We start from the raw sequence: 26,982 nt of genomic DNA, 5'->3' as shown, positions 1-26,982 counted from the left end.
AGCTGTGATTGGCCAGTTCTTTATTAATACGATTAAAGTTTTAAATCCCCCCGAATCGCACAGAAATCCCCCTAATTCACCCAACTTTTGTGTCCGGAGCGCTCTGAACCCCCAAACATCCCTTTCCAAATCCTCTCTTTAAAGCCTCAAATGTAGGTGACGAACACAAATTTGCGGGGTCTTGAGTGTTTCGACTTTGGGGGATTCCAGGCACCGAATTTGAGGGAATTTGAGAGATTTGAAGAGTCCCGATCTTGGGGTTCAGGGGGGTCACTGACCCGCTTTTCGCTGACCCTCCTCTTTTGGGGCTTCAGCCGGAGATTTTGGGGTCCTAGAGCGATTCTGAGGGCTTCAACCCGTCCAGAACTGAATTTTCGGGGTCCAACCCCCAAATTTTTGGGACTCCGGAACATTCAAAATGAACCTTCCCCCGTTTTTCCTCCGCGCATGCGCACTGAAGACGCTCACATCGCCATATATGGAAAAACTTCCGTACTTTCTTATCCCTATTGCGCATGCGCTATACACGCATGGGCGCCGCCATATTTACCGGCTTTTCCGTATGTCTCCGTTCCTATTGCGCATGCGCAATATACCCATGGACGCCGCCATGCGTGCCGGCGTTGCCGTACGCATTCGCCAGACCGCACCCGGAAGCGCTGAACGGGCCCGGACCGGAGCCGGGACCCTCCGGGATCCCCCCCGGTAACCCCGGACCGGAGCCGGGACCCTCCCCCCCTCAGAACCCCCCGGTAATCCCGGACCGGAGCCGGGACCCCCCTCTCAGGATCCTCCCGGTAATCCCAGACCAGGCCCGCGACCCCCTCCCGGTAACCCCGGGACCCCTTCGGTAACTTCGGGAGCCCCCCCGGTAATCCCGGACCAGGCCCGAGACCCCCCCAGGACCTCCCCGGTAATCCCGGACCAGGCCCGAGACCCCCCCGGACCCTCCGTTATCCTCCCGGTATTCCCGGAATTTTCTTGGGATTTAACCCCCAAATTCCCGTTTTTTGCGTCCCCCCAGACCCCTCGTTATCCTCCCGGTATCCCCGGGATTTAAGTCCCGTTATCCCCGTAAAATTCCCGAAAATTCTCGGGATTTCCTCGGGGTTTAAGGCCCCAAAATCCGCGGGATTTTCTCTCGTTCTTGTCCCTGGGATCGCCTCACAATTCCCAGAATTTTCTCGGGATTTAACCCCAAAATTCCCTCAGCATTTCCCCAGAATTCCCGGAATTTTTCTGGGATTTATAACTCCCATTATCCCCCCCAAAATTTCCCCAAAATTCCCAGAATTTTTCTAGGATTTAACCCCAAAACTTCCCCAATATTCCTCCAAAATTCCCGAAAATTCCCAGAATTTTTATCGGGATTTAACCCCAAAACTCCCTCAATATTTCTCCAAAATTCACGGATTTTTTTTTTCTGGGATTTAACTCCCATTCTCCTGCCAAAATTCCCCAAAAATTCCCAAATTTCTCCTGGGATTTATCCCCCCCACTCCCATCAATATTCCCGGAATTCCACCGGGATTTAAACCCCCAAAATTCCCGCAATTCCCTCTGGATTGAACCCCCCCAACCCCCCAAATTCCCGACATTTCCTCGGGATTTAACGCCCAAAATTCCTGCGATTTAATCCCTCCAAAATTCCAAAAAAAATCCCGAAATTCTGCCAGGATTTAACCCCAAAATTCCAGAAATTCTGAGGGGATTTAATCTCTCCATCCCCACCTTTCTCCCCCATATTTTTCCCTCATTTTCCCCCCAATATTCCTGAAATTCCCTCAGGATTTAACCTCTCAATCCCCAGATATTTTCCCCATTTTTCCTCCTTTTTTTTTTCTCAATTTTCCAAATTTTCTCTCCAATTTTTCCATTTATCCCAATCTTTTTTCCCTTTCCCCTAATTTTCTTCCTTAATTTCCCTTTTCCCCCATTTGTTTGTCCGTTTTATTCCCATTTCCCCTCGTTTTTCCTATTTTTCCCAATTTTCCCCCCAATTTTCCCTCCCAGTTTTCCCTATTTTCCCTCCTAGTTTTCCCCATTCTTTTCTCCATTTTCCCCATTTTTCCCCCCATTTTCCCGCCTATTTTCCCCATTATTTTTCCTCCTATTTGTTTTCCCCATTCTTTTCTCAATTTTTCCTTTTTTTCCCTCAATTTTTCCTCCTACTTCCCCATTATTTTCCCATTTCCCCTCCTATTTTCCCCATTATCGTCCCCACTTTCTTTCCTTTGCCCCCCATTATTTTTCCAATTTTTTCTCTTTTTTCTCCTCCACTTTTTCCCTTTTTTCCCCATTCTTTCCCATTTCCCCTCCTATTTCCCCCTAGAATTTCCCCCATTTCCCCTCATATTCCCCCCATTTATTCCCCCCATTTTTCCCCCATTTTCTCCTAGAATTTCCCCCATTTTCCCCTAGAATTTCCCCCATTTCCCCTCGTATTACCCCCATTTATTCCCCCCATTTTTCCCCATTTTCCCCTAGAATTTCCCCCATTTCTCCTCCTATTCCCCCCATTATTTCCCTCATTATTCCCCCCATTATTTCCCCCATTTCCCCCTAGAATTTCCCCCATTTCCCCTCCTATTCCCCCCATTTATTCCCCCCATTTTTCCCCATTTCCCCCTAAAATTTTCCCCTAGAATTTCCCCCATTTCCCTTCCTATTTCCCCCATTTTTCCCCCATTATTCCCCCCATTATTTCCCCTATTTCCTCCATTATTTCCCCCATTATTTCCTCTATTCCCCCCATTTTTCCCTCCATTTATTTCCCCTATTCCCCCATTATTTCCCCCATTTCCCCTCCTATTTCCCCCATTATTCCCCCCATTTTTCCCCCTAGAATTTCCCCCATTTCCCCCTAGAATTTCCCCCATTTCCCCTCCTATTTCCCCCCATTTTTCCCCATTTCCCCCTAGAATCCCCCCCATTTCCCCCTCGAATCCTCCCCATGGAATCCCAGTGCGATTACTCCATGTACTTCCCCGCCGTCCCCTTCCCTCCGCGGGAATTTTTGGCGGGAGATTCCTCCGGTTACCGCGCCCTCCCTCGCCGGAACCACCTGTACCTGGGCGAGACCGTTCGCTTCCTGCTGGTGCTGCGCAAGAACCCCGCAAACCCCGACCGAAATCCCGACCGAAATCCCGACAAAAACCCCGACAAAAATCCCGACAAAAACCCCGACAAAAACCCTGAGGCAACTCCCGCCAACCCCGAGCGAAGCCCCGCCCACTCCACACGAAGCCCCGCCCACTCCACACGAAGCCCCGCCCCCTGTGGCGGCAATTTCCCGGGCAAAACGCCCTGGGCCCAGCTCGCGGCCTCGCTCTCCGCGCTCGCCACCGTCACCAGCGGCGACAGCCGGGCCCGCGATGAGGATGAGGAGAATTCCGCCGATAACCCGGGGGATTTGGGGAATTTCGGCCATGCCGAGGATTCCCGGCAGCCGCCGCCGCTGTTCCGGGAGTGCCGCGCGCTGCTCACGCACTCGCGGGGCCCCGCGGGCAGCGCCGGGGCGGGGGTGAGCGCCGGAACCTTCTGGAATTTCGGGTTCCCTGGGGCTGCTGGGGCTCCGCTTTTCCTGAGGGTTTCCCGGGTTTTCCCTGGCTTTCCCATTTATTCCTCGTTTTTCCTGGGTTTTCCCCGTTTTTCTTTGGATTTTCCCCAGTTTTCCCATTTTCCCTCGTTTTTTCCCCATTTTTTCCCATTTTCCCTTGGTTTTCCCCGTTTTTCTTTGGGTTTTCCCTGTTTTCCCCATTTTTCCGAGGTTTTTCCCATTTTTCCTGGATTTTTCACATTTTTCCTGGATTTTTCCCATTTTCCCCCTTTTTCCCCATTTTTCCCGGGTTTTTCCCATTTTTCCTGGGGTTTTCCCATTTTCCCCCCATTTCCCCCCCCTTTTTCCCATTTTCCGAGGTTTTTCCCATTTTCCCCCTTTTTTCCCATTTTTCCTGGATTTTTCACATTTTTCCCGGGTTTTTCCCATTTTTCCTGTGGTTTTCCCATTTTCCCCCCCATTTTCCCCCTTTTTCCCATTTTTCCTGGATTTTTCCCATTTTTCCTGGGTTTTTCCCATTTTCCCCCTTTTTTCCCATTTTTCCTGGATTTCTCCCATTTTTCCTGGATTTTTCCCATTTTTCCTGGGGTTTTCCCATTTTCCCCCCATTTCCCCACTGTTTTTCCCATTTTTTTCTTGTGATTTTCCCATTTTTCCTTGGATTTTCCCATTTCCCCATTTTTTTCCCATTTTTTCCCATTTCCTCCCATTTTTTCATGATTTTTCCCACTTTGCTTGGGTTTTCCACATTTTTTCCTGATTTTCCCAATTTTTTCCCATTTTTCCCATTTTTTCTCCATTTTTTCCCATTTTTACCCATTTTCCCCAGCTCCCGTGGATGATCCCATCATCTCTCAAGATGAGGTCATTTCCCCATTGATTTTCCCCATTTTTTCCTTGTTTTTCCCCCATTTTTTCCCCATTTTTTCCCTGTTTTTCCCCATTTTTTCCCATTTTTTCCCATTTTTCCCTGTTTTTTCCCAATTTCCCTGTTTTTCTCCCCATTTTCCCAGCTCCCTGTGGACGATCCCATCATCTCTCAAGATGAGGTCATTTCCCCATTGATTTTCCCCATTTTTCCCTGTTTTTCCCCATTTTTCCCCATTTTTTCCCATTTTTTTCCCATTTTTTCCCATTTTTCCCAATTTCCCTGTTTTTCTCCCCATTTTCCCAGCTCCCTGTGGACGATCCCATCATCTCTCAGGACGAGGTCATTTCCCCATTGATTTTCCCCATTTTTTCCCCATTTTTCCCCATTTTTCCCCATTTTTTTTTCCTTTTTTCCCATTTTTCCCCGTTTTTCCCAATTTCCCTGTTTTTCTCCCCATTTTCCCAGCTCCCTGTGGACGATCCCATCATCTCTCAGGACGAGGTCATTTCCCCATTGATTTTCCCCATTTTTTCCCTGTTTTTCCCCATTTTTTCCCATTTTTTCCACTTTTTCCCATTTTTCCCAATTTCCCTGGTTTTTTCCCCATTTTCCCAGCTCCCCTGGACGATCCCATCATCTCTCAAGATGAGGTCATTTCCCCATTGATTTTTCCCATTTTCCCCCATTTTCCCCCATTTTTTCCCCATTTTTTCCCCATTTTTCCCCATTTTTTCCCATTTTTTCCCATTTTTCCCTGTTTTTTCCCAATTTCCCTGTTTTTCTCCCCATTTTCCCAGCTCCCTGTGGATGATCCCATCATCTCTCAAGACAAGGTCATTTCTCCATTGATTTTCCCCATTTTTTCCCCATTTTTCCCCATTTTTCCCCATTTTTTCCCATTTTTTTCCCATTTTTTCCCATTTTTCCCAATTTCCCTGTTTTTTTCCCCATTTCCCCAGCTCCCTGTGGACGATCCCATCATCTCTCAAGACGAGGTCATTTCCCCATTGATTTTCCCCATTTTTTCCCTGTTTTTCCCCATTTTTTCCCATTTTTTCCCATTTTTTTCCCATTTTTTCCCATTTTTCCCAATTTCCCTGTTTTTCTCCCCATTTTCCCAGCTCCCCGTGGACGATCCCATCATCTCTCAAGACAAGGTCATTTCCCCATTGATTTTCCCCATTTTCCCCCATTTTTTCCCCATTTTTTCCCATTTTTTCCCATTTTTTTCCCATTTTTTCCCATTTTTCCCAATTTCCCTGTTTTTTTCCCCATTTTCCCAGCTCCCTGTGGACGATCCCATCATCTCTCAGGACGAGGTCATTTTCCCCCTCACTGTGGCCCTGGACCGGCTCCCGCCCGGCACCGCCAAGGCCAAGGTGGGGACATTTGGGGACATTTGGGGACATTGGGAATGGGATGGGCCTTGGGGACACTGGGGACACCTTGGGGACACTTGAGAATGGGATGGGGAGGGACCTTGGGGACATTTGGGACACTGGGGATGGACATTTTGGGGACACCTTGGGGACATTAGGAATGGGATGGGCCTTGGGGACATATGGGGGACACCTTGGGGACATTGGGAATGGGATGGGGAGGGACTTGGAGGACACCTTGGGGACACTTTGGGGACATTGGAGACACTTGGGGACACTTAGGAATGGGATGGGCCTTGGGGACATTGGGGACACCTTGGGGACATTGGGGACACCTTGGGGACAGTGGGAATGGGATGGGGAGGGACTTTTAGGACACTTTGGGGACACCTTGGGGATATTTGGGGACAATTGGGGACATTGAGAATGGGAGGGGCCTTGGGGACAATGAGGGGACTTTGGGGACAACAGGAATGGGACGGGGAGGGACTCAGGGGACATTTTTGGGGACAATGTGGGGACATATTTGGGACACTTTGGGGACACATTGGGGATGGGATGGGCCTTGGGGACATTGGGGACACGTTGGGGACACTTGAGAATGGGATGGGGAGGGACCTTGGGGACATTTGGGACACTGGGGATGGACATTTTGGGGACACCTTGGGGACATTAGGAATGGGATGGGCCTTGGGGACATATGGGGGACACCTTGGGGACATTGGGAATGGGATGGGGAGGGACCTTGGGGACACTTGGGAATGGGAGGGGCCTTGGGGACAATGAGGGGACATCAGGAATGGGATGGGGAAGGGACCTTGGGGACACTTTGGGGACATTGGGAATGGGATGGGGAAGGGACCTTGGGGACACCTTGGGGACACTTTGGGGACACCTTGGGGACATCGGGAATGGGATGGGGAGGGACCTTGGGGACACTTTGGGGACAGTGAGGGGACATCGGGAATGGGATGGGGAAGGGACCTTAGGGACACCTTGGGGACACCTTGGGGACAATTGGGGACATTGGGAATGGGATTGGGAGGGACACTTTGGGGACACTTTGGGGACATCGGGAATGGGATTGGGAGGGACCTTGGGGACACTTTGGGGACAGTGAGGGGACATTGGGAATGGGATGGGGCGGGACCTTGGGGACATCGGGAATGGGATGGGGAAGGGACCTTAGGGGACACTTTGGGGACAATTGGGGACATCGGGAATGGGATGGGGAAGGGACCTTGGGGACAATGAGGGGACATCGGGAATGGGATGGGGAAGGGACCTTGGGGACACTTTGGGGACATCGGGAATGGGATGGGGAAGGGACCTTAGGGGACACCCTGGGGACGCTTTGGTGACCCCGTGGTGTCCCCGTGGTGTCCCCAGATCGTGGTGACCGTGTGGCAGCGGGACACGGAGCCGCCGGAGCTGCAGGAGGGGACAGGACCAGGGCCAGAGCCAGGCCAGGTGACAACGACAGGGCCAGGCCAGGTGACAACGACAGGGACAGGGCCAGGGGGGTACCTGAGGCTGCTCCAGGGCCGCGCCCCCGGCCAGGTGTTCCGGCAGCAGCACGGAGCCTTCAAGGCACAAGGTGAGGTCCCCAAGTGTCCCCAAGGTGTCACCTCCCCTCCTCTGGTGTCCCCAAGTGTCCCTTCCCCAGTGCTGCCACCCCCAGGTATCTCCATGGAGCCTTCAAGGCACAAGGTGAGGTCCCCAAGTGTCCCCAAGTGTCACCTCCCCTCCTCTGGTGTCCCCAAGTGTCCCCTGAGTGTCCCCAAGTGTCACCTCCCCCATGGTGCCACCCCCAGGTGTCCTCATGGAGCCTTCAAGGCACAAGGTGAGGTCCCCAAGTGTCCCCAAGTGTCACCTCCCCTCCTCTGGCATCCCCGAGTGTCCCCTGAGTGTCCCCGTGGAGCCTTTAAGGCACAAGGTGAGGTCCCCAAATGTCCCCAAGGTGTCACCTCCCCTCCTCTGGCGTCCCTGAGTGTCCCCAAAGTGTCACCTCCCCCATGGTGCCACCCCCAGGTGTCCCCTGGGTGTCCCTATGTAGTCTTCAAGGCACAAGGTGAGGTCCCCAAAGTGTCCCCAAGGTGTCACCTCCCCACCTCTGGTGTCCCCAAGTGTCCCCTCAGTGCCACCCCCAGGTATCTCTATGGAGCCTTCAAGGCACAAGGTGAGGTCCCCAAAGTGTCCCCAAGGTGTCACCTCCCCTCCTCTAGCATCCCTGAGTGTCCCCAAGTGTCACCTCCCCCATGGTGCCACCCCCAGGTATCCCCTGAGTGTCCCCATGGAGCCTTCAAGGCACAAGCTGAGGTCCCCAAATGTCCCCAATGTCCCCAAAGTGTCCCCTGCCCAAAGCCACCCCATTCCCTCAGGGACCCCCAAGGATTGTCCCCAACCCCAACCTGGGGACACTTCTGGTGCCACCAAGGTGGGACAAAGCCCCTCGGCCCAGCCCGGTGGCCCTGGCTGGCTGTCCCCAAGTGTCCCCTGGCTGTCCCCAAGTGTCCCCTGGTGTCCCCAAGTGTCCCCCGGTGTCCCCACAGTGTCCACGCTGCTGACGGTGCTGCCACCGCCCCGTGTCCGCTGCCGCCAGGTGACCGTGTCCGGAAAGTACCTGACCGTGCTCAAAGGTGACACCTGGGGACACCTGGGGACATTGGGGGGTTGGGGACATTGGGGGGGTTGGGGACAAAGAGGGTGGAGGGGGAAAAGGGGGAAGGGTCACCCCTGATGTCCCTGATGACCCCCGGTGTCCCCAATTGTCCCTGATGTCCCCAATCCCCACAATGTCCTCAATGCCCTGATGTCCCCAGTGCCCTGGATGTCCCCAATGTCCCCAGTGATGTCCCCAAGCCCGCAAATGTCCCCAAGCCCCCTGATGCCCTGGATGTCCCCGATGTCGCCAGTGTCCCCAATGGTGTCCCCACTGTCCCCACTGTCCCCAATGATGTCCCCAATGTCCCCAATGATGTCCCCACTGTCCCCAGTGCTCAATGGCAGCTCCCAGGAGGAGCTGTCCCTGTGGGACGTTCAGGTGCTGCCCAATGTCCCCAATCCCCTGGATGTCCCTGATGTCCCCAATGCCCCCAATCCCCTGGATGTCCCCATTGTCCCCAATCCCCTGGATGTCCCCAATCCCCTGGATGTCCCTGATGTCCCCAATGTCCCCACTGTCCCCAGTGCTCAATGGCAGCTCCCAGGAGGAGCTGTCCCTGTGGGACGTGCAGGTGCTGCCCAATGTCCCCATTGTCCCCAATCCCCTGGGTGTCCCCAATCCCCTGGATGTCCCCAATGTCCCCAATCCCCTGGATGTCCCTGATGTCCCCGATGTCCCCAGTGCTCAATGGCAGTTCCCAGGAGGAGCTGTCCCTGTGGGACGTGCAGGTGCTGCCCAATGTCCCCAATGTCCCCAATCCCCTGGATGTCCCCATTGTCCCCAATCCCCTGGATGTCCCCAATCCCCTGGATGTCCCTGATGTCCCCAATGATGTCCCCACTGTCCCCAGTGCTCAATGGCAGTTCCCAGGAGGAGCTGTCCCTGTCGGATGTGCAGGTGCTGCCCAATTTCAACGCCAGTTACCTGCCCGTGATGCCCGACGGCTCCGTGCTGCTCGTGGACGACGTCTGGTGAGCCTGGGGACACCTTGGGGACACTTGGGGACACCTTGGGGACAATGTGGGGGCACCTGGGGACACCTTGGGGACAGTGTGGGGACCTTGGGGACAATGCTGCGACCTTGGGGACACCGTGAGGACCTTCAGGACAATGTGGGGACCTTGGGGATGTGTGGGGACACCTGGGTGGGGGACAATGCTGTGACCTTGGGGACACTGTGGGGCTCTTGGCGACACCATGAGGACCTTGGGGACAATGCTGTGACCTTGGGGACAGCGTGGAGACCTTGGGGACAAAGTGGGGACCATGGGGACAATGTGGGGACCTTGGGGATGCCATGAGGACGTTTGGGACAATGCTGTGACCTTGGGGACAACGTGGAGACCTTGGGGACAGTGTAGGACTCTTGGGGACAACGTGGGGACCTTGGGGACAATGCTGTGACCTTGGGGACAATGCGGGGACCTTGGGGACAACGTGGAGACCTTGGGGATAGTGTAGGGCTCTTGGGGACACCGTGAGGACCTTGGGGACAGTGCTGTGACCTTGGGGACAGTGTAGGGCTCTTGGGGACAACGTGGGGACCTTGGGGACAGTGTAGGACTCTTGGGGACACCGTGAGGACCTTGGGGACAATGCTGCGACCTTGGGGACACTGTGAGGACCTTGGGGACATGATGAGAACTATGGGGACAATGTGGGGACCTTGGGGATGCCATGAGGACCTTGGGTACAATATGGGGACACCTTGGGGACAACGTGGGGACCATGGGGACAATGCGGTGACCTTGGGGACAATGCGGGGGTCTTGGGGACATTATGAGAACCCTGGGGACAATGTGGGGGCCTTGGGGACAGTGCTGTGACCTTGGGGACAATGTGGGGACCCTGGGGACACCATGAGGCCCTTGGGGACAATGTGGGGGCCTTGGGGACAATGCAGGGACCTTGGGGACAATGCTGTCACCTTGGCGACACTGTGGGGACCATGGGGGACACCGTGGGGACCTTGGGGCTGTGACGTGTCCCGAGTGTCCCCCGAGTGTCCCCTGAGTGTCGCCGCTGTCCCCTGGCAGCCACCACTCGGGGGAGGTGCCCGTGGGGGCGTTCTGCCGCGTCCCCGGGTGCCACTCGCGGTGGCCGTGTCCCCTGAGCGCCCTGGAGGAGCAGAACTTCCTGTTCCAGCTGCAGGCGCCCGAGCGGCCGCCCCGCGACGCCAAGGAGGTGAGGGGACACTGGGGACACCTTGGGGACACCTGGGGACAATGACCGAGGGACACCAGGCTGGGCCAAGGGGCTTTGTCCCACCTTGGTGGCACCAAAAGTGTCCCCAAGTTGGGGTTGGGGACAATTCTTGGGGGTATCTGGTGGGTTGGGGACACCTTGGGGACACCTGGGGACACTTGGGGACAACCATCGAGGGCCACCAGGCTCAGCCAAGGGGCTTTGTGGCACCTTGGTGGCACCAAAAGTGTCCCCAGGTTGGGGTTGGGGACAATCCCTGTTGGTATTTGGGGCCTTGGGGACACCTGGGGACAACCATCAAGGGCCACCAGGCTGGGCCAAGGGGATTTGTTCCACCTTGGTGGCACCAAAAGTGTCCCCAGGTTGAGTTTCTGGGGGTATCTGGGGGCCTTGGGGACACCTGGGGGGCCTTGGGGACACCTGGGGACACTTGGGGACAACCATCGAGGGCCACCAGGCTGGGCCAAGGGGCTTTGTGGCACCTTGGTGGCACCAAAAGTGTCCCCAAGTCGGGGTTGGGGACACCTGGGGGGCCTTGGGGACACCTGGGGACAACCATCGAGGGCCACCAGGCTGGGCCAAGGGGCTTTGTCCCGCCTTGGTGGCACCAAAAGTGTCCCCAAGTCGGGGTTGGGGACACTTTGGGTGGCCTTGGGGACAACAATCAAAGGCCACCAACCCAATCCAAGCCCCCCAAGATGCCACCAACCCCCCCCGACCGTGCTGTCCCCGGGCTTGGTGACAATCCCCGGTGGCCCTGGGGACGTTGGGGACATGGAGGCCACCGCGGGTGACACTGCGGTGACAGCGATGTCCCCAAGCAGGGCCTGGAGGTGCCGCTGGTGGCCGTGGTGCGGTGGTCGACGCCGAAGCTGCCGTTCACCAACAGCATCGTCACCCACTACCGGTGAGTGCCACCTCCCTGTCACCTCAGTGCCACCTCCCTGTCACCTCGGTGTCACCTCGGTGTCCCCAAGGCCTCCAGAACCTCCTGCGGTGCCACCACCTCGTTGTTGTCCCCTCGTTGTTGTCCCCTCGTTGTTGTCCCCTCGTTGTTGTCCCCTCGTTGTCCCCGTGTCCTTCCATCCTCCCAACGTTCTTTGGCTCCTTTCTGGACTTTCCCACGATGCCACCTCGATGTCCCCATGATGTCCCCGTGATGTCCCCAAGCCCTCCAGACCTTCCTTGTTGCCCAGAGCCACCTCTGAATGTGCCACCACCTCCTGTCCCCTCATTGTCACCTCATTTGTCCCAGTGCCACCACGTCCCCAGAGTTCTCTGGATCTTCTCTGGGATTGTCCCCAAGATGCCATCTCAATGTCTCCATGATGTCCCCGTGATGTCCCCAAGCCCTCCAGACCCTCCTGGTTGCCCAGAGCCACCTCTGAATGTGCCACCACCTCCTGTCCCCTCATTGTCCCAGTGCCACCACATTCCCAGAGCTCTCTGGATCTTTTCTGGGATTGTCCCTGAGATGCCATCTCGATGTCCCCGGTGTCCCCAAGCCCTCCAGACCCTGCTGGTGGCCTCTCCATGTGCCACCACCTCCTGTCCCATCAATGTCACCTCCTGTCCCAGTGTCACCACGTCCCCAGAGCTCTCTGGATCTTCTCTGGGATTGTCCCTGAGATACCACCTCAATGTCCCCACGATGTCCCCAAGCCCTCCAGACCCTCCTGGCTTCTTCTGCGTGTGCCACCACCTCTGTCCCCTCATTGTCCCAGTGCCACCACATCCCCAGAGCTCTCTGGAGCTCCCCCAGAGGTGTCCCTGTGATGCCACCTCGATGTCCCCATGATGTCCCCAAGCCCTCCAGACCCTCCTGGTGGCCTCTCCATGTGCCACCACCTCCTGTCCCCTCATTGTCACCTCATTTGTCCCAGTGCCACCACATCCCCAGAGCTCTCTGGAGGTCCTCCAGAGGTGTCCCCGTGATGTCCCCATGATGTCCCCACGATGTCCCCGCGATGTCCCCGCGATGTCCCCGCGATGTCCCCGCTGTCCCCTCAGGCTGCCCAGCATCCGTCTGGAGCGGCCGCGCTTTGTCATGACGGCCACCTGCGAGTCCCCGGTGGTGGCCCTGCAGCGCTTCACGGTCACCTACACCCTGCTCAACGACCTGCAGGACTTCCTGGCCGTCCGGCTGGTCTGGACACCCGAGGCCACCGCCGGTGGGGACAATGGGGACACTTGGGGACGTTGGGGGGATTTGGGACATTGGGGACATTGGGGACGTTGGGGGGATTGGGGACATTGGGGACACCTGGGGACATTGGGGGCATTGGGGGGACTGGGGACACCAGGGGGGTTTGGGGACATTGGGGACCTGCAGGACTTCCTGGCCGTCCGGCTGGTCTGGACACCCGAGGCCACCGCTGGTGGGGACATTTGGGGACATTGGCGGGATTGAGGATGTTGGGGACATTGGGAATGTTGGGGACACTGGGGACATTGGGGACACCTGGGGACATTGGGGATGCTGGGGGGATTTGGGGACATTGGAGGGATTGGGGACATTGGGGACCTGCAGGACTTCCTGCCCGTCCGGCTGGTCTGGACACCCGAGGCCACCGCTGGTGGGGACATTTGGGGACATTGGGGGGATTGGGGACATCGGGGAGATTGAGGGGATTGGGGACATTGGAGACAATGGGGACATCGGGGACATTGGGTGAAGTGGGGATGTTGGGGGGATTGAGGACACTTGGGGACATCAGGGACACTGGGGACACTGGGAGGATTGGGGACATTGGAGGGATTGGGGACATTGAGGACACTTGGGGACATTTGGAGCACTGGGGACACCCAGGGGGACACTGGGGACACTTGGGGGGTAAAAGGGGGATGGGGATAAAGGGGACAAGGAGGGGACAAAGGGACAGGGAGGGAATGTGGGGACAGGAGGGAACCCCAACTCCTAAAAACTCCCAAAAAATCCCAAAAAAATCCCTCAAAAAATTCCCCCAAAAATTCCCAAAAAATCCCCAAAAATTCCCCAAGAAAATCCCCCCAAAATCCCAAAAAATCCCCAAAAAATCCCTAAAAATCCCTAAAAAAATTTCCCAAAAATTCCCAAAAAACTTCCCCAAAAAGTCCCGCAAACAATCCCCCAAAATCCCAAAAAATCCCCCAAAAAATCCCCAAAATCCCCCCAAAAAAATCCCAAAAAATCCCCCAAAAATCCCAAAAAATTCCCTAAAAATTTCCAAACAATCCCCCAAAAAATCCCCAAAAAAAAAACCCCAAAAAATCCCCAAAAAATTCCCAAAAAAATCCCCAAAAAATTTCCCAAAAATTCCCAAAAAACTTCCCTCAAAAATCCCCCAAAATCCCCCAAAAAATCCCCCCAAAAAATCCCCAAAATTTCCCAAAAAATTTAAAAAAAATCCCCAAAAATTCCCCCAAAAAATCCCCCAAAAATAAAAAAAAAATCCCCCCAAAAATCCCCAAAATTCCCAAAAAAATCCCCCCAAATCCCCCAAACAAACCCCCAGAAATCCCAAAAAAATACCTGAAAAATCCCAAAAATTCCCCCAAAAAATCCCAAAAAATCCCAAAAAATCCCCCAAAAAATCCCCCAAAAAATCCCTCAAAAATTCCCCCAAAAACCCCCCAAAATCCCCCTTAAACCCCCGTCCCTCGCTGCCTTTCCGGAACGTTCCGCGCTCAGGCCGCTCCCGGGGCTCCCTGGACTCGGTCGTTTGCCACACGCCCCTGACCAACCTGGGCTACTCCCGCAAGGGCAGCGCCCGCACCTTCCGGGTGGCCTTCCAGGCACTGCGGGCCGGGCTCTTCGAGGTCAGTGCCACCCCTGTGTCACCTGTGTCACCCTCAGTGTCACCTGTGTCACCTGTGTCACCCTCGGTGTCACCAGTGCCACCCCAGTGCCACCAGTGCCACCCCCGTCCCCGTTATCCCCATCGTTATCCCATTCCCAGTGTTCCCAGTATCCCCATTCCAGTCCATTCCTGCTCACCAGTGCCACCCCAGTACCACCAGTGCCCGTCCCAGTGCTCCCAGTGCCACCTGTGTCACCCTCCCAGTCCCTCCCAGTGCCTCCCAGTACATCCCAGTGCCCTCAAAACTCCCTCCTTGCCAGTGCTGGGAACTCCCAATGGCCCAAAAACCCCATCCCAGTAACTCCCAGTGCCTCCCAGTCCCTCCCAGTGCCTCCCAGTCCATCCCAGTGCCCCTAAAATCCCAGCCCAGTAACTCCCAGTATCCCAGAACTCCCTCCCAGTAACTCCCAGTATATCCCAGTGCCCTCCCAGTGCCCCCAAATCCCCTCCCAGTGCCCCCAGATCCTCCCCAAAGCTCCCCCAGTGCTGACTCCCAGTAACTCCCAGTGTTTCCCAGTCCCTCCCAGTGTTTCCCAGTGCCTCCCAGTGCCCCTAAAATCCCAGCCCAGTAATTCCCAGTATCCCAGAACTCCCTCCCAGTAACTCCCAGTATATCCCAGTGCCCTCCCAGTGCCCGCCCAGTCCTTCCCAGTGCCCCCAAATCCCCTCCCAGTGCCTCAGATCCTCCCCAAAGCTCCCCCAGTGCTCCCTCCCAATGGCTCCCTGTAACTCCCAGTAACTCCCACTGTCTCCCAGTGCCCTCCCAGTCCCTCCCAGTGCCTCCCAGTGCCTCCCAGTGCCCTCCCAGTCTCTCCCAGTGCCTCCCAGTGTCTCCCAGTGCCTCCCAGTAACCCCAGTGTGTCCCAGCTGTCTCAGCACATGAAGCTGAAGCTGCAGTTCACGGCCAGCGTCAGCAGCGCCCCGCCCGAGGCGCGCCCGGTGTCGCGCAAGAGCAGCCCCAGCTCCTCCCAGTGCCTCCCAGTGCCTCCCAGTGCCCCTAAAATCCCAGCCCAGTAACTCCCAGTATCCCAGAACTCCCTCCCAGCAACTCCCAGTATATCCCAGTGCCTCCCAGTACCCTCCCAGTCCTTCCCAGTGCCCCAGATCCTCCCCAAAGCTCCCCCAGTGCTGACTCCCAGTCCCTCCCAGTGTTTCCCAGTGCCTCCCAGTGCCCCTAAAATCCCAGCCAAGTAACTCCCAGTATCCCACAACTCCCTCCCAGTAACTCCCAGTATATCCCAGTGCCCTCCCAGTCCTTCCCAGTGCCCCCAAATCCCCTCCCAGTGCCCCCAGATCCTCCCCAAAGCTCCCCCAGTGCTCCCTCCCAATGGCTCCCTGTAACTCCCAGTCTCTCCCAGTAACTCCCACTGTCTCCCAGTGCCCTCCCAGTGCCTCCCAGTCCCTCCCAGTGCCTCCCAGTGTCTCCCAGTGGCTCCCAGTAACCCCAGTGTGTCCCAGCTGTCTCAGCACATGAAGCTGAAGCTGCAGTTCACGGCCAGCGTCAGCAGCGCCCCGCCCGAGGCGCGCCCGGTGTCGCGCAAGAGCAGCCCCAGCTCCCCGGCCGTGCGCGAGCTCGTGGCCGGCCTGGGCCGCTCCCAGTCCTTCTCCCACCAGCAGCCGGCGCGCAGCCACCTCATGAGGTACTGGGAGGGACTGGGAGGCACTGGGAGGGCACTGGGATAAGGTTTGGGGTGCTGGGAGGGACTGGGAGGGGACTGGGATAACGTTTGGGGGTGCTGGGAGGGACTGGGATAAGGTTTGGAGGGACTGGGAGGGACTGGGAGGGACTGGGATAAGGTTTGGGGGCACTGGGAGGGGACTGGGATAAGGTTTGGGGTGCTGGGAGGGGACTGGGATAAGGTTTGGAGGGACTGGGAGGGACTGGGAGGGACTGGGATAAGGTTTGGGGGCACTGGGAGGGGACTGGGATAACGTTTGGAGGGACTGGGATAACGTTTGGGGGTGCTGGGAGGGACTGGGATAAGGTTTGGGGGCACTGGGATAAGGTTTAGGGGTACTGGGGGTACTGGGAAGGGACTGGGAGGGGGTTTTGGGGGCAATGGGAGGGACTGGGATAAGGTTTGGAGGGACTGGGAGGGACTGGGAAGGGACTGGGATGGGGTTTTGGGGCACTGGGAGGGACTGGGATAACGTTTGGGGGCACTGGGAGGGGACTGGGATAAGGTTTGGGGGCACTGGGAGGGGACTGGGATAAGGTTTGGGGTGCTGGGAGGGACTGGGATAAGGTTTGGGCGTACTGGGAGGGACTGGGAGGGGACTGGGAAGGGACTGGGAGGGGGTTTTGGGATACTGGGAGGGACTGGGAAGGGACTGGGATAAGGTTTTGGGGCACTGGGGGCACTGGGAGGGACTGGGAAGGGACTGGGATAAGGTTTTGGGGCACTGGGAGGGACTGGGAGTTATTGGGATGAGGATTTGGGGGTACTGGGAGGGATTGGGGGAGCACTGGGAGGGACACTGAGGGTACTGAGAGGGACTGGGATGTGACAAAGGGACACTGGGGGGTGACACTGTAGGTGACACAGGTGACACTGAGGTGACACAGGGACACTGTAACTGACACACAGGTGACACAGGTGACACAGGTGACATTGGTGTCCCCAGGTCCGGCAGCGTGATGGAGCGCAGGGCCATCACCCTGCGGTGACACAGGGACACTGTAGGTGACACTGAGGTGACACAGGGACACTGTAGGTGACACTGAGGTGACACAGAGGTGACACAGGTGACATTGGTGTCCCCAGGTCTGGCAGCGTGATGGAGCGCAGGGCCATCACCCCGGGGTGACACAGGGACACTGTAGATGACACAGGGACACTGTAGGTGACACTGAGGTCACAGAGGTGACACTGAGGTGACACTGAGGTGACACAGGGACACTGTAGGTGACACACAGGTGACACTGAGGTGACACAGGTGACATTGGTGTCCCCAGGTCCGGCAGCGTGATGGAGCGCAGGGCCATCACCCCAGGGTGACACAGGGACACTGTAGATGACACAGGGACACTGTAGGTGACACACAGGTGACACAGGTGACACTGAGGTGACATTGGTGTCCCCAGGTCCGGCAGCGTGATGGAGCGCAGGGCCATCACCCCGGGGTGACACAGGGACACTGTAGGTGACACAGGTGACACAGGGACACTGTAGGTGACACAGGGACACTGTAGATGACACAGAGGTGACACAGGTGACACAGAGGTGACACAGGTGACACTGCTGTCCCCAGGTCCGGCAGCGTGATGGAGCGCAGGGCCATCACCCCCCCGGTGGGGTCCCCCGTGGGCCGGCCCCTGTACCTGCCCGCAGGTGACAAAGCCGTGCTGGCCCTGGACAAGATCGCCAAGAGGGAGTGCAAGGTGCTCGTGGTGCCACCCGTCAAGTGACAGCGAGGGGACAGCGAGGGGACAACGGGGGGACAGGGTGGGGATAGCAGGGGGACAGCGAGGGGACAACGAGGGGACAGAACAGGACAGCTGGGGGACAACAAGGGGACAGCGAGGGGACAGAACAGGACAGAGGGGACAGGGTGGGGATAGCAGGGGGACAGCGAGGGGACAATGAGGGGACAGCGGGGGGACAACGAGGGGACAACGTGGGGATAACAGGGGACAGAACAGGACAGGGTGGGGACAATGAGGGGACAGCAGGGGCACAACAGGGGGACAATGAGGGGACAATGTGGGGAGAGTGAGGGGACAATGAGGGGGACAATGAGGGGATAGCAGGGGGACAGCAGGGACAGCATGGGGGGACAGTGGGGGACAGCAAGGGACAATGAGGGGACAACGTGGAACAGTGGGGACAGTGAGGGACAGCGAGGGGACAGTGGGGGACATGGACAGGACAGTGCGGGGACAATGTGGGGACAGCGTGGGGACAATGGGGGACAGCGAGGGGACAGCATGGGGACATGGCCAGAGTGGCAGGGATGGCTCTGGGACAGTGGGGACAGGGGGACAATGGGGACAAGGCCACCCCCGGTGTCCCCAGAGCCTCAGGGCCACTTCCAGGGCCTTGGGGACATTGGGGACAGGGACCAAGGGGACAGGGCCACCCCCCTGTGCCACCTTCAGGGCACTGGGGACAATGGGGACAGAGCCACCCTCGGTGCCCCCAGTGTGCCAGGGACGGGGACCAAGGGGACAGAGCCACCCCCAGAGCCTTGGGGACACTTTGGGGACATTGGGGACAATGTGGGGGGGTTGCTGCCACTGCCACGTGCCATGGAGGGGACACTTTGGGGACACGGCCTGGAGCTGTGCCCGTGTTTGGGATTCTGGGGACATTTGGGGACATTGGGGAAGTGTCCCCGAGCCAAAGTGAGGGGAGAGGGGAGGGGCCTGCAGTGCCACCCCCGGGTTGGGGACACTGGGGACAAGGGTGGCACCTCTGTCCCTGTTATTTATTGCCAATAAAGAGACCTGGATGTCACCTGGTGTCACCTGGATGTCCCCAAGGGGTGGCCTGGCTGTCACCCGATGCCACCCGGGTGTCCCCAAGGAGGTCACAAAGCACCGAAGCCGCCCTCGGACGCCGTTTATTGTCCCCATGGGGGGGATCTGGGGACACTTTGGGGACAGCGGGAAGGGGGACAGGGCGGTGGTGCCACCACCTCCTCTGGGGACGCTTTGGGGACCTTTGGGGACATTTCTCACACGGCCACCGGCTCCTGGACGTGGTGGTGGCGCTTGACCACGAAGAGTTTCTGTCCCGAGACGGTGACGAGGAGGGAGTGCTCGCCAAACACCACTGGGGACAACGGGGACAATGGGGACAGGGCCACCCTCGGTGTCCTCAGTGTCCCCAGAGCCACCCCCGGTGTCCCCAGAGCCATCAGGGACAGTGACAGGGAGGGAGTGCTCGCCAAACACCACTGGGGACAATGGGGACAATGGGGACAGGGCCACCCTCAGTGTCCCCAGAGCCACCCCAGTGTCCCCAGAGCCACCCCCAGTGTCCCCAGAGCCATCAGGGACAGTGACAGGGGAGGGAGTGCTCGCCAAACACCACTGGGGACAATGGGGACAACGGGGACAGGGCCACCCCTGCCGTGGGGCCATTTGAGGACATTTTGGGGACATTCAAGGAGATTTAGGGACATTTTGGAACCGGTTTGGGGCCGTTTCGAGCCCTTTGGGACCATTTTGGGGTCATTTGAGTCCATCTGGGGACTTTTGGGGACACTTTGGGGACACCTGGGGCCATTTTGAGCCCTTTGGGACATTTTGGGGGACATTTGGAGGCAATTTAGGATCACCTGGGGACCATGTGGGGACATTTAGGGCTATTTTGGATACATTTAGGGCCATTTTGGGGCCTTTTTTGGGCGGTTTTGGGGCCGTTTCTCACCCGAGACGTGGTGGAAGGGTGGCTCATGGCTATGGGGACATTTAGGGACATTTTGGGGCCATTTTTGGCGGTTTTGGGGCCATTTCTCACCCGAGAGGCGGTGGAAGGGTGGCTCATGGCTATGGGGCCATTTTGGGGCCATTTTGGGTCAATTTTTGGCGTTTTTGGGGCCATTTCTCACCCGAGAGGCAGCAGAAGGGCGGCTCATGGCTGTGGGGTCGTTTATGGACATTTTGGGGCCATTTGGGGTCAATTTTTGGCGGTTTTGGGGCCATTTCTCACCCGAGAGGCGGTGGAAGGGCGGCTCATGGGAGTGGGGCCATTTATAGACATTTTGGGGTAGTTTTGGGGCCATTTCTGGCGTTTTTGGGGCCGTTTCTCACCCGAGAGGCAGCGGAAGGGCGGCTCATGGCTATGGGGACATTTTGGGGTCATTTTGGGTCAATTTTTGGCGGTTTTGGGGCCATTTCTCACCCAAGAGGCGGCAGAAGGGTGGCTCATGGCTATGGGGCCATTTTGGGGTCATTTTGGGGCTATTTTTGGCGGTTTTAGGGGCATTTCTCACCCAAGAGGCGGTGGAAGGGCAGCTCATGGGAGTGGGGCCATTTATAGACATTTTGGGGTAGTTTTGGGGCCATTTCTGGCGTTTTTGGGGCCGTTGCTCACCCGAGAGGCAGCGGAAGGGCGGCTCATGGCTATGGGGACATTTGGGGTAGTTTTGGGTCAATTTTTGGCAGTTTTGGGGCCATTTCTCACCCGAGCAGCGGTGGAAGGGTGGCTCATGGCTATGGGGTCATTTTGGGGCCATTTTGGGGCCATTTTTGGCATTTTTGGGGCCATTGCTCACCCGAGAGGCAGCAGAAGGGCAATTCATGGCTGTGGGGCCGTTTATGGACATTTTGGGGCCATTTTGGGGCTATTTTGGGGCCATTTTGGGGCCGTTTCTCACCCGAGAGGCGGCAGAAGGGCGGCTCATGGCTGTGGGGCCATTTAGGGACCATTTTGGGTCAATTTTTGGCGGTTTTGGGGCCGTTTCTCACCCGAGAGGCGGCGGAAGGGCGGCTCGTGGCCGCGGGGCAGGCGCAGCCCCAGGGCCGTGGCCACCAGGCCCTGCAGCACCGTGGCCGTGTGCTCGTCGTTCTCCAGGTCCCCTGAGGACTGGGCAGGCAAAAATTCCACGTTTGGGGAACCCCAAAATGGTTGGGAACTCTCAGGGGAAAATCCCAAGAAATTTAGGAGAACCCAGAGGGGAAAAATCCCCAAAAAATGGCACCGAAATACAGAAAAATCACCCCAAAATGCAGCAAAATCAGCCCAAAAAATGACCTGAGAACCTCCCAAAAGCACCTGAGAACCCCTAAAAATTCCCTAAATTTTTGAGGATCCCAAAAAATTTTTGGGAATTCTGAGGGGAAAATCCCAAAAAATTCAGGTGAACCCAGAGCGGAAAAAATCCCCCCCAAAAAATGGCACCGGAATGCAGCAAAATCACCCCAAAAAGCAGCTGGGAACCCCTAAAAAAGGAGCTGGGGATCCCCCAAAAATTCCCAAAATTCTTGGTGATCCCCCAGAATTTTTTTGGGAATTTTCAGGGGAAAATCCCCAAAACAATTGGGGGAGCCCAGAAGGGCAAAATCCCCAAAAAATGCCCCAAAAACCACCAGGGAACCCCCAATTTTTAGGGATCCCTCCTCCAAATTTTCTCCTCCCCTCTCCCCCAGTTTTTCCCCCCATTTTTAGGGACCCTCCCCCAATTTTCTGCTCCTCCCTCCCCCAAATTTTAGGGACCCCTCCCCAATTTTTCCCCCATTTTTTTGAATCCCCCTCCCCCCATTTTTAGGGACCCCTCCCCCCAATTTTCTGCTCCCCCCTTCCCCAATATTAAGACCCCAAAACAAGTTGGACTCCCCCAGTTTCTCCCCCATTTTTTGGGTTCCCCTTCCCCAATTTTTGGGGACCCCTCCCCTTTAGTTTTTCCACCCCCATTCTCCATTTTTTCCCCCAATTTCAGCGACCCCCTCCCCAATTTTTTCCCCCATGTTTTTGGATCCTCCTCCCCCCAATTTTTGGGTGCCCCTCCCCCAAATTTTAGGGACCCCGCCCCAGGTTTTTTTCCCCCCATTTTTAGGGACCCTTCCCCAGTTTTTTCCTCCCTCGTCCCCTGATTTTTCCCCCCCATTTTTCGGGTCCCTCACCGCCAGCACGGCGCCGTCGCTGATGACGAGGTACCCGGCCTGGGCCGGCACCCGCTCCAGCCCCTGCGTCAGCGCCGCCGTCTGCGACCAGCACAAACCAGTATGAACCAGTATGAACCAGTATAAACCAGTATAAACCAGTATAAACCAGTATAAACTAGTGCAGAGCGCTACAGACCACCGTGAACCATTACGGGCTGGTTCGGGCCAGTGACCCTCAGGATCCGCTCCAGTATAAACCAGTATGGACCAGTATGAACCAGTACAAAGCAGTACAGGCCGCTGGCGTCCCAGTAAGCACCAGTAACACCCCGAGCCTCCCCCCAGTAACCCCTCAGGAGCCCCCCAGTCCCTCCCAGTCCATTCCCAGCTCCCCAGCCCTGTTCTCACCATAGCGACGCTCCCGCTTCCTGTTCCGGTCACGTGACCCCCGCCCTCAGTGCCCGCCCCGCCTCCTCATTGGTTCAGAGAGCCGCTCGTCACCGACGCGGCCACCAATCAGAGCGGGATGCGGGATCACGTGGTTGAACTCTATGGTTCAGCGGACGGGAAGTGACGCTCAGTCCTCCCGCGTTCTCTCTATGGTTTCCTCCGTTAAACCGGAAGTTCCGCTCATTCTTCCACCGCTCTTCTCTATTGTTCTTCCGCAGACCCGGAAGTGTCGCTCAGTCCTCCAGCGCCCCTCTCTATCGTCCCTCAGTGCTCCAGCTCCGCCCCCGCACTCCCAAAACGCCCAAATTTGGGCAAAACAGCCCCAAAGGGCTTCAAAAAATGGGAACTTCCCTCCTCCCCCCGCCACCGCCATGATGGGCACAAGGCAACAGCTGAGCACTCCATGGTGGCCACGCCCATCCTCACTGGAGCCACGCCCACCCAAAATGTGGCCGCACCCACCCCCACGATAGCCACGCCCACTCATCAGGAGCCACGCCCACCCCACCAGGGGCCAAACCCGAAGTCCTGGTCGCCACCAGCCCCACGTGACCACTGCCATGGTGGCCACGCCTATCCTGATGGTAGCCACGCCTACCCCCACGATGCTCATCCCCACACTAGCCACGCCCACCCCCACGATGGCTATGTCCATCCCCACAGTTGCCACGCCCATCCCCAGTAGCCACACCCACCCCAATGATAACCACGCCCACTACACCTTAGCCACACCCACTGCTATAGTAGCCACGCCCACCCCACTGTAGCCACGCATCCCCACGTTATCCACGCCCACCTCAATGCAAACCACACCCACCCCATGATAGCCACGCCCACCCCACATTAACCACGCCCCATTTTCCCGGGGGCGTGGCCGCGGCGCAGGCGGGGGGCGTGGCCAGGGCCGTTTCCGGGGTTTATTCGTTCGCTGCCGTCCAATCACGAGCCCGAGCCCGGTGTGGGGGGGGGGGAAGGGGAGGAGGGGGGAGGGGTGGGAGCGCCCCGCCCCCCGCCCCGCCCCTCCCCCCCCATAAATCCATATTTATAGAATTCCGTATTTATAGCCCCGCCCCCACCCCGCGCGCTGCCCCTCCCCCACCCCGCCGGGCTCTGGGGGGCGGGGGGGGTTGGTGGGGGGGGGGGTTGGGGAGGGGTTTGGGGGGGTGGGGGAGGGGCGGGGCCCCCCCAGGCCCCGCCCCCCCTCAGTCGTCGATGCAAATCACCTCCCCCCCCCGGGGCTCCTTGCGCTGCTGCTCCAGCGCCTCCGCCTCGCGCTTCACCAGCACCGCGGGGCCGTTCGAGGCTGGGGATGGAAAATGGGGGGGTCAGGGGGGGCTCCGAGACCCCCACCCACCCATGGGAACCCCAGAGACCCCTCCCCACCCATGGGAACCCCAGAGACCCCTCCGCACCCATGGGAACCCCCTCAGGGACCCCCCCATCAATGGGAGCCCCTCGTGCTTCACCAGCACCGCGGGGCCGTTCGAGGCTGGGGATGGAAAATGGGGGGGTCGGGGGGGGCTCCGAGACCCCCACCCACCCATGGGAACCCCAGAGACCCCTCCCCACCCATGGGAACCCCAGAGACCCCTCCCCACCCATGGGACCCCCAGAGACCCCTCCTCGCCCATGGGAAACCTCCAGAGACCCCTCCCCACCCATGGGAAACCCCCAGAGACCCCTCCCCACCCATGGGAACCCCAGAGACCCATGGGAACCCCAGAGACCCCCACCCACCCATGGGAACCCCCAGAGACCCCTCCCCACCCATGGGAACCCCCCAGGGACCCCCCCATCAATGGGAGCTTCACCAGCAATGGGGGGCGGTCAGACACACCCAGAGACCCCCACCCATGGGTGACACCCTTGGGACCCCTCAGTGACCCCGACCCCCCCACCCAGTGACCCCTCCCCAAATGACCCCTCCAAGGATCCCCCAAACACCCCCAGGGAACCCCAAATGTTTCCCCCCAGGGACCCCTCGGTGACCCCTGGTGGCATCTGGCAGCCCGAGGGGGATGTCCCCATTTGTGACCCCCATGTCCGATTGTCCCCAGTGTCCCCTCAGTGTCCCCAGTGTCCCCAGTGTCCCCAGTGTCCCCAGTCTCACCGGAGATGAAGGACCCTGGTGGCATCTGGCTGTAGTTGGCCCCCCCGGGGTGGGGGAGGGCTCCGGCCGGGGGGGTCCCAAAGGTGCCCCCGTAGCTCGGGGGGGTGGCGTAGGGACCCGGCGGGAAGCTCTGGGGACAGGGACACGGCTGTCACCGCCAGGGTCACCTCCAGGGTCACCTCCAGGGTCACCTCCTGGTGCCACCCCAGAGTGTCACCGCCAGGGTCACCCCCAGGGTCATCCCCAGGGTCATCACCCCCAGGGTCACCTCCAGGGTCACCTCCAGGGTCACCTCCTGGTGCCACCCCCCAGTGTCACCTCCCAGGGTCACCTCCAGGGTCATCCCCCCCATGTCACCTCCTGGTGCCACCCCCGCGCTGTCACCTGCCTGTGGGGGCAGGGGACATTCCCAGGGCAGGGTGGCAGGGACACAGGGTGACAGGGTCACAATGTCCCCAGGGTGACAGTGTCCCCAGAGCAGTGTGACAGTGTCCCCAAGGTGTCACTCACGGGCGGGGGGTGGCTCTCGGTGCCCTTGCTGGCCAGGCGGCTGAGGATGCCATAGTGGGGACAGGGCCAGGGTGACAGTGCTGATATCCCCGGGGGCAATGTGACAGGGTGACAATGTCCATATCCCCGGGGGCAGTGTGACAAGGTGACAATGCCAGTGTCCCCAGGGTGTCACTCACGGGCGGGGGGTGGCTCTCGGTGCCCTTGCTGGCCAGGCGGCTGAGGATGCCATAGTGGGGACAGGGTGACAATGCCGATATCCCCGGGGCAGGGTGACAGGGGCACAGGGGCACAGGGTGACAGGGTGACAGGGTGACAATGGCAATGTCCCCAAGGGTCACTCACGGGCGGGGGGTGGCTCTCGGTGCCCTTGCTGGCCAGGCGGCTGAGGATGCCATAGCGGGGACAGGGGCAGAGTGACAATGTCCATATCCCCAGGGCAGGGTGACAATGCTGATATCCCCGGGGGCAGTGTGACAAAGTGACAAGGTGACAATGACAGTGTCCCCAAGGGTCACTCACGGGCGGGGGGTGGCTCTCGGTGCCCTTGCTGGCCAGGCGGCTGAGGATGCCATAGTGGGGACAGGGTGACAATGCCAATATCCCCAGGGCAGTGTGACAAGGTGACAAGGTGACAGTGCCAATGTCCCCAGGGCAAGGTGACAATGGCAATGTCCCCAAGGGTCACTCACGGGCGGGGGGTGGCTCTCGGTGCCCTTGCTGGCCAGGCGGCTGAGGATGCTGCGCTCGCTCATCTGCAGGCGGGCGGCGATGGGGGGGATGCGGGACAGCGTGGCTGGCAGGCGCGTCACGTCCGCCTTCATGTCACTGAGCAGCTCCTCCAGCTGGTTCAGCACTGCCCGCGGCACAGAGAGAGAGAGACACAGCCCCGTCAGCACCGCCCGGCCCTGCTCGCAGCTTACTCATAGGTTACTCATGGGTTACTCATGGGTTACTCACGGGTTACTCGTAGGGAGGGGGTGGGCGGGAGATACTCACGTGAGAATGGGAGGTAGAGACAGGGAGGGGGAGGAGGTGGGAGTTACTCAGGGGTTACTCAGAGCTTACTCAGGGTTGCGGGTGGGCGGGGGAGGGGGGCATGCGCGGGGGGAGGGGGTGTGAGTAGGGTGGGGGTACTCGGGGGATACTCCTGGCTTACTCAGGGTTTATTCCTGGCTTACTCAGGGTTTACTCCTGATTTACCTCACCCACAGTGGAGGTACCCCCCCAGCTGTGCTCCTTACTCTGAGTATCTCCTCGAGGTACTCTGGAGATACTCCAGGGTTACTCTTTACGCTCTGGGGGTACTTGTTGGATGTCCCAGTAATACTCCAGGGTTACTCCTGCCTTACTGCAGGCCTGCACACACTGGGCTACTCCATGGCTACTCCATGGCTACTCCTCAGACACGCTGGAGGTGACTCCAGGGATACTCCTGGCATTAAATACACCAGGGATACTCCGGGTTTACTCAGCTCATCCCCCCCAAGTCCTCCAGGCTTTACTCATTAATTACACCAGGGATACTCCGTGCTTACACCGGGGTGCTCCAGCGCATGCAAACACCGGCGCTACTCCAGCCTTACTCCCAGCATGCACCGCGGGGATACTTCGGGGATGCTCCGCCCAAACAGCCCCAGGCGAGGAGGGAGGAGGGAGGGAGGGAAGGGATCAAGGCGTAAACTACTCCAGAGATACACACAGGACGGCACTAGGGACATACTCCAGCTTTACACCACAGCTACTCAGCAGAGCCACCTCAGCGCCAAGCCACGACCCCTCCATGCGCCTCCCGCCTTACGCTGACTTTACTCCGAGCTTACTTGGGCCTTATTGCAACTT

General features: G+C 58.2%; 3 protein-coding genes across 7 annotated transcripts in view; 1 reads left to right on the top strand and 2 right to left on the bottom strand.

Annotated features, from left to right (window-relative positions):
* The first annotated feature begins 459 nt into the window (after window positions 1–459).
* TRAPPC14 (trafficking protein particle complex subunit 14) lies at window positions 460–17,985 on the top strand. The gene is made up of 11 exons (XM_071420100.1): window positions 460–3,523; window positions 5,714–5,809; window positions 7,199–7,406; window positions 8,362–8,448; window positions 9,325–9,445; window positions 10,511–10,658; window positions 11,504–11,586; window positions 12,690–12,850; window positions 14,350–14,477; window positions 15,977–16,158; window positions 17,771–17,985. The coding sequence occupies exons 1-11, from the start codon at window positions 2,954–2,956 to the stop codon at window positions 17,925–17,927; spliced, it is 1,941 nt and encodes a 646-aa protein (XP_071276201.1). The 5' UTR covers window positions 460–2,953; the 3' UTR covers window positions 17,928–17,985.
* Window positions 17,986–19,065: 1,080 nt separating this feature from the next.
* LAMTOR4 (late endosomal/lysosomal adaptor, MAPK and MTOR activator 4) lies at window positions 19,066–22,884 on the bottom strand. 5 transcript variants are annotated; one of them, XM_071420109.1, is made up of 4 exons: window positions 22,479–22,884; window positions 22,089–22,169; window positions 20,843–21,102; window positions 19,066–19,293 (listed from the first exon to the last, which is right to left on the bottom strand). In XM_071420109.1, the coding sequence occupies exons 1-3, from the start codon at window positions 22,479–22,481 to the stop codon at window positions 20,884–20,886; spliced, it is 303 nt and encodes a 100-aa protein (XP_071276210.1). In that variant the 5' UTR covers window positions 22,482–22,884; the 3' UTR covers window positions 19,066–19,293; window positions 20,843–20,883. The 5 variants fall into 5 exon arrangements, with proteins under 5 accessions (XP_071276210.1, XP_071276209.1, XP_071276212.1 ...); XM_071420108.1 differs by having other exon boundaries at window positions 20,934–21,102; window positions 22,479–22,811; XM_071420111.1 differs by having other exon boundaries at window positions 20,934–21,051; window positions 22,479–22,637.
* Window positions 22,885–23,423: 539 nt separating this feature from the next.
* Window positions 23,424–26,982, bottom strand: part of CHD3 (chromodomain helicase DNA binding protein 3) — a 50,856-nt gene continuing 47,297 nt past the window's right edge. Inside the window, exons 40-42 of the mRNA XM_071420097.1 lie at window positions 25,833–25,996; window positions 24,631–24,760; window positions 23,424–23,823 (exon numbers count right to left, since the gene is read on the bottom strand). Of these exons, the coding sequence (XP_071276198.1) occupies window positions 23,723–23,823; window positions 24,631–24,760; window positions 25,833–25,996 (395 nt within the window). The 3' untranslated portion in view covers window positions 23,424–23,722. The remainder of the gene's footprint in view (window positions 23,824–24,630; window positions 24,761–25,832; window positions 25,997–26,982) is intronic.

The sequence above is a fragment of the Agelaius tricolor genome, unplaced genomic scaffold (genome assembly GCF_023055355.1).
Source record: "Agelaius tricolor isolate 1412-34295 unplaced genomic scaffold, bAgeTri1.0.p SCAF_125, whole genome shotgun sequence".
Classification (NCBI taxonomy): domain Eukaryota; kingdom Metazoa; phylum Chordata; class Aves; order Passeriformes; family Icteridae; genus Agelaius; species Agelaius tricolor.
This window is presented reverse-complemented; position numbering and strand designations above follow the sequence as displayed.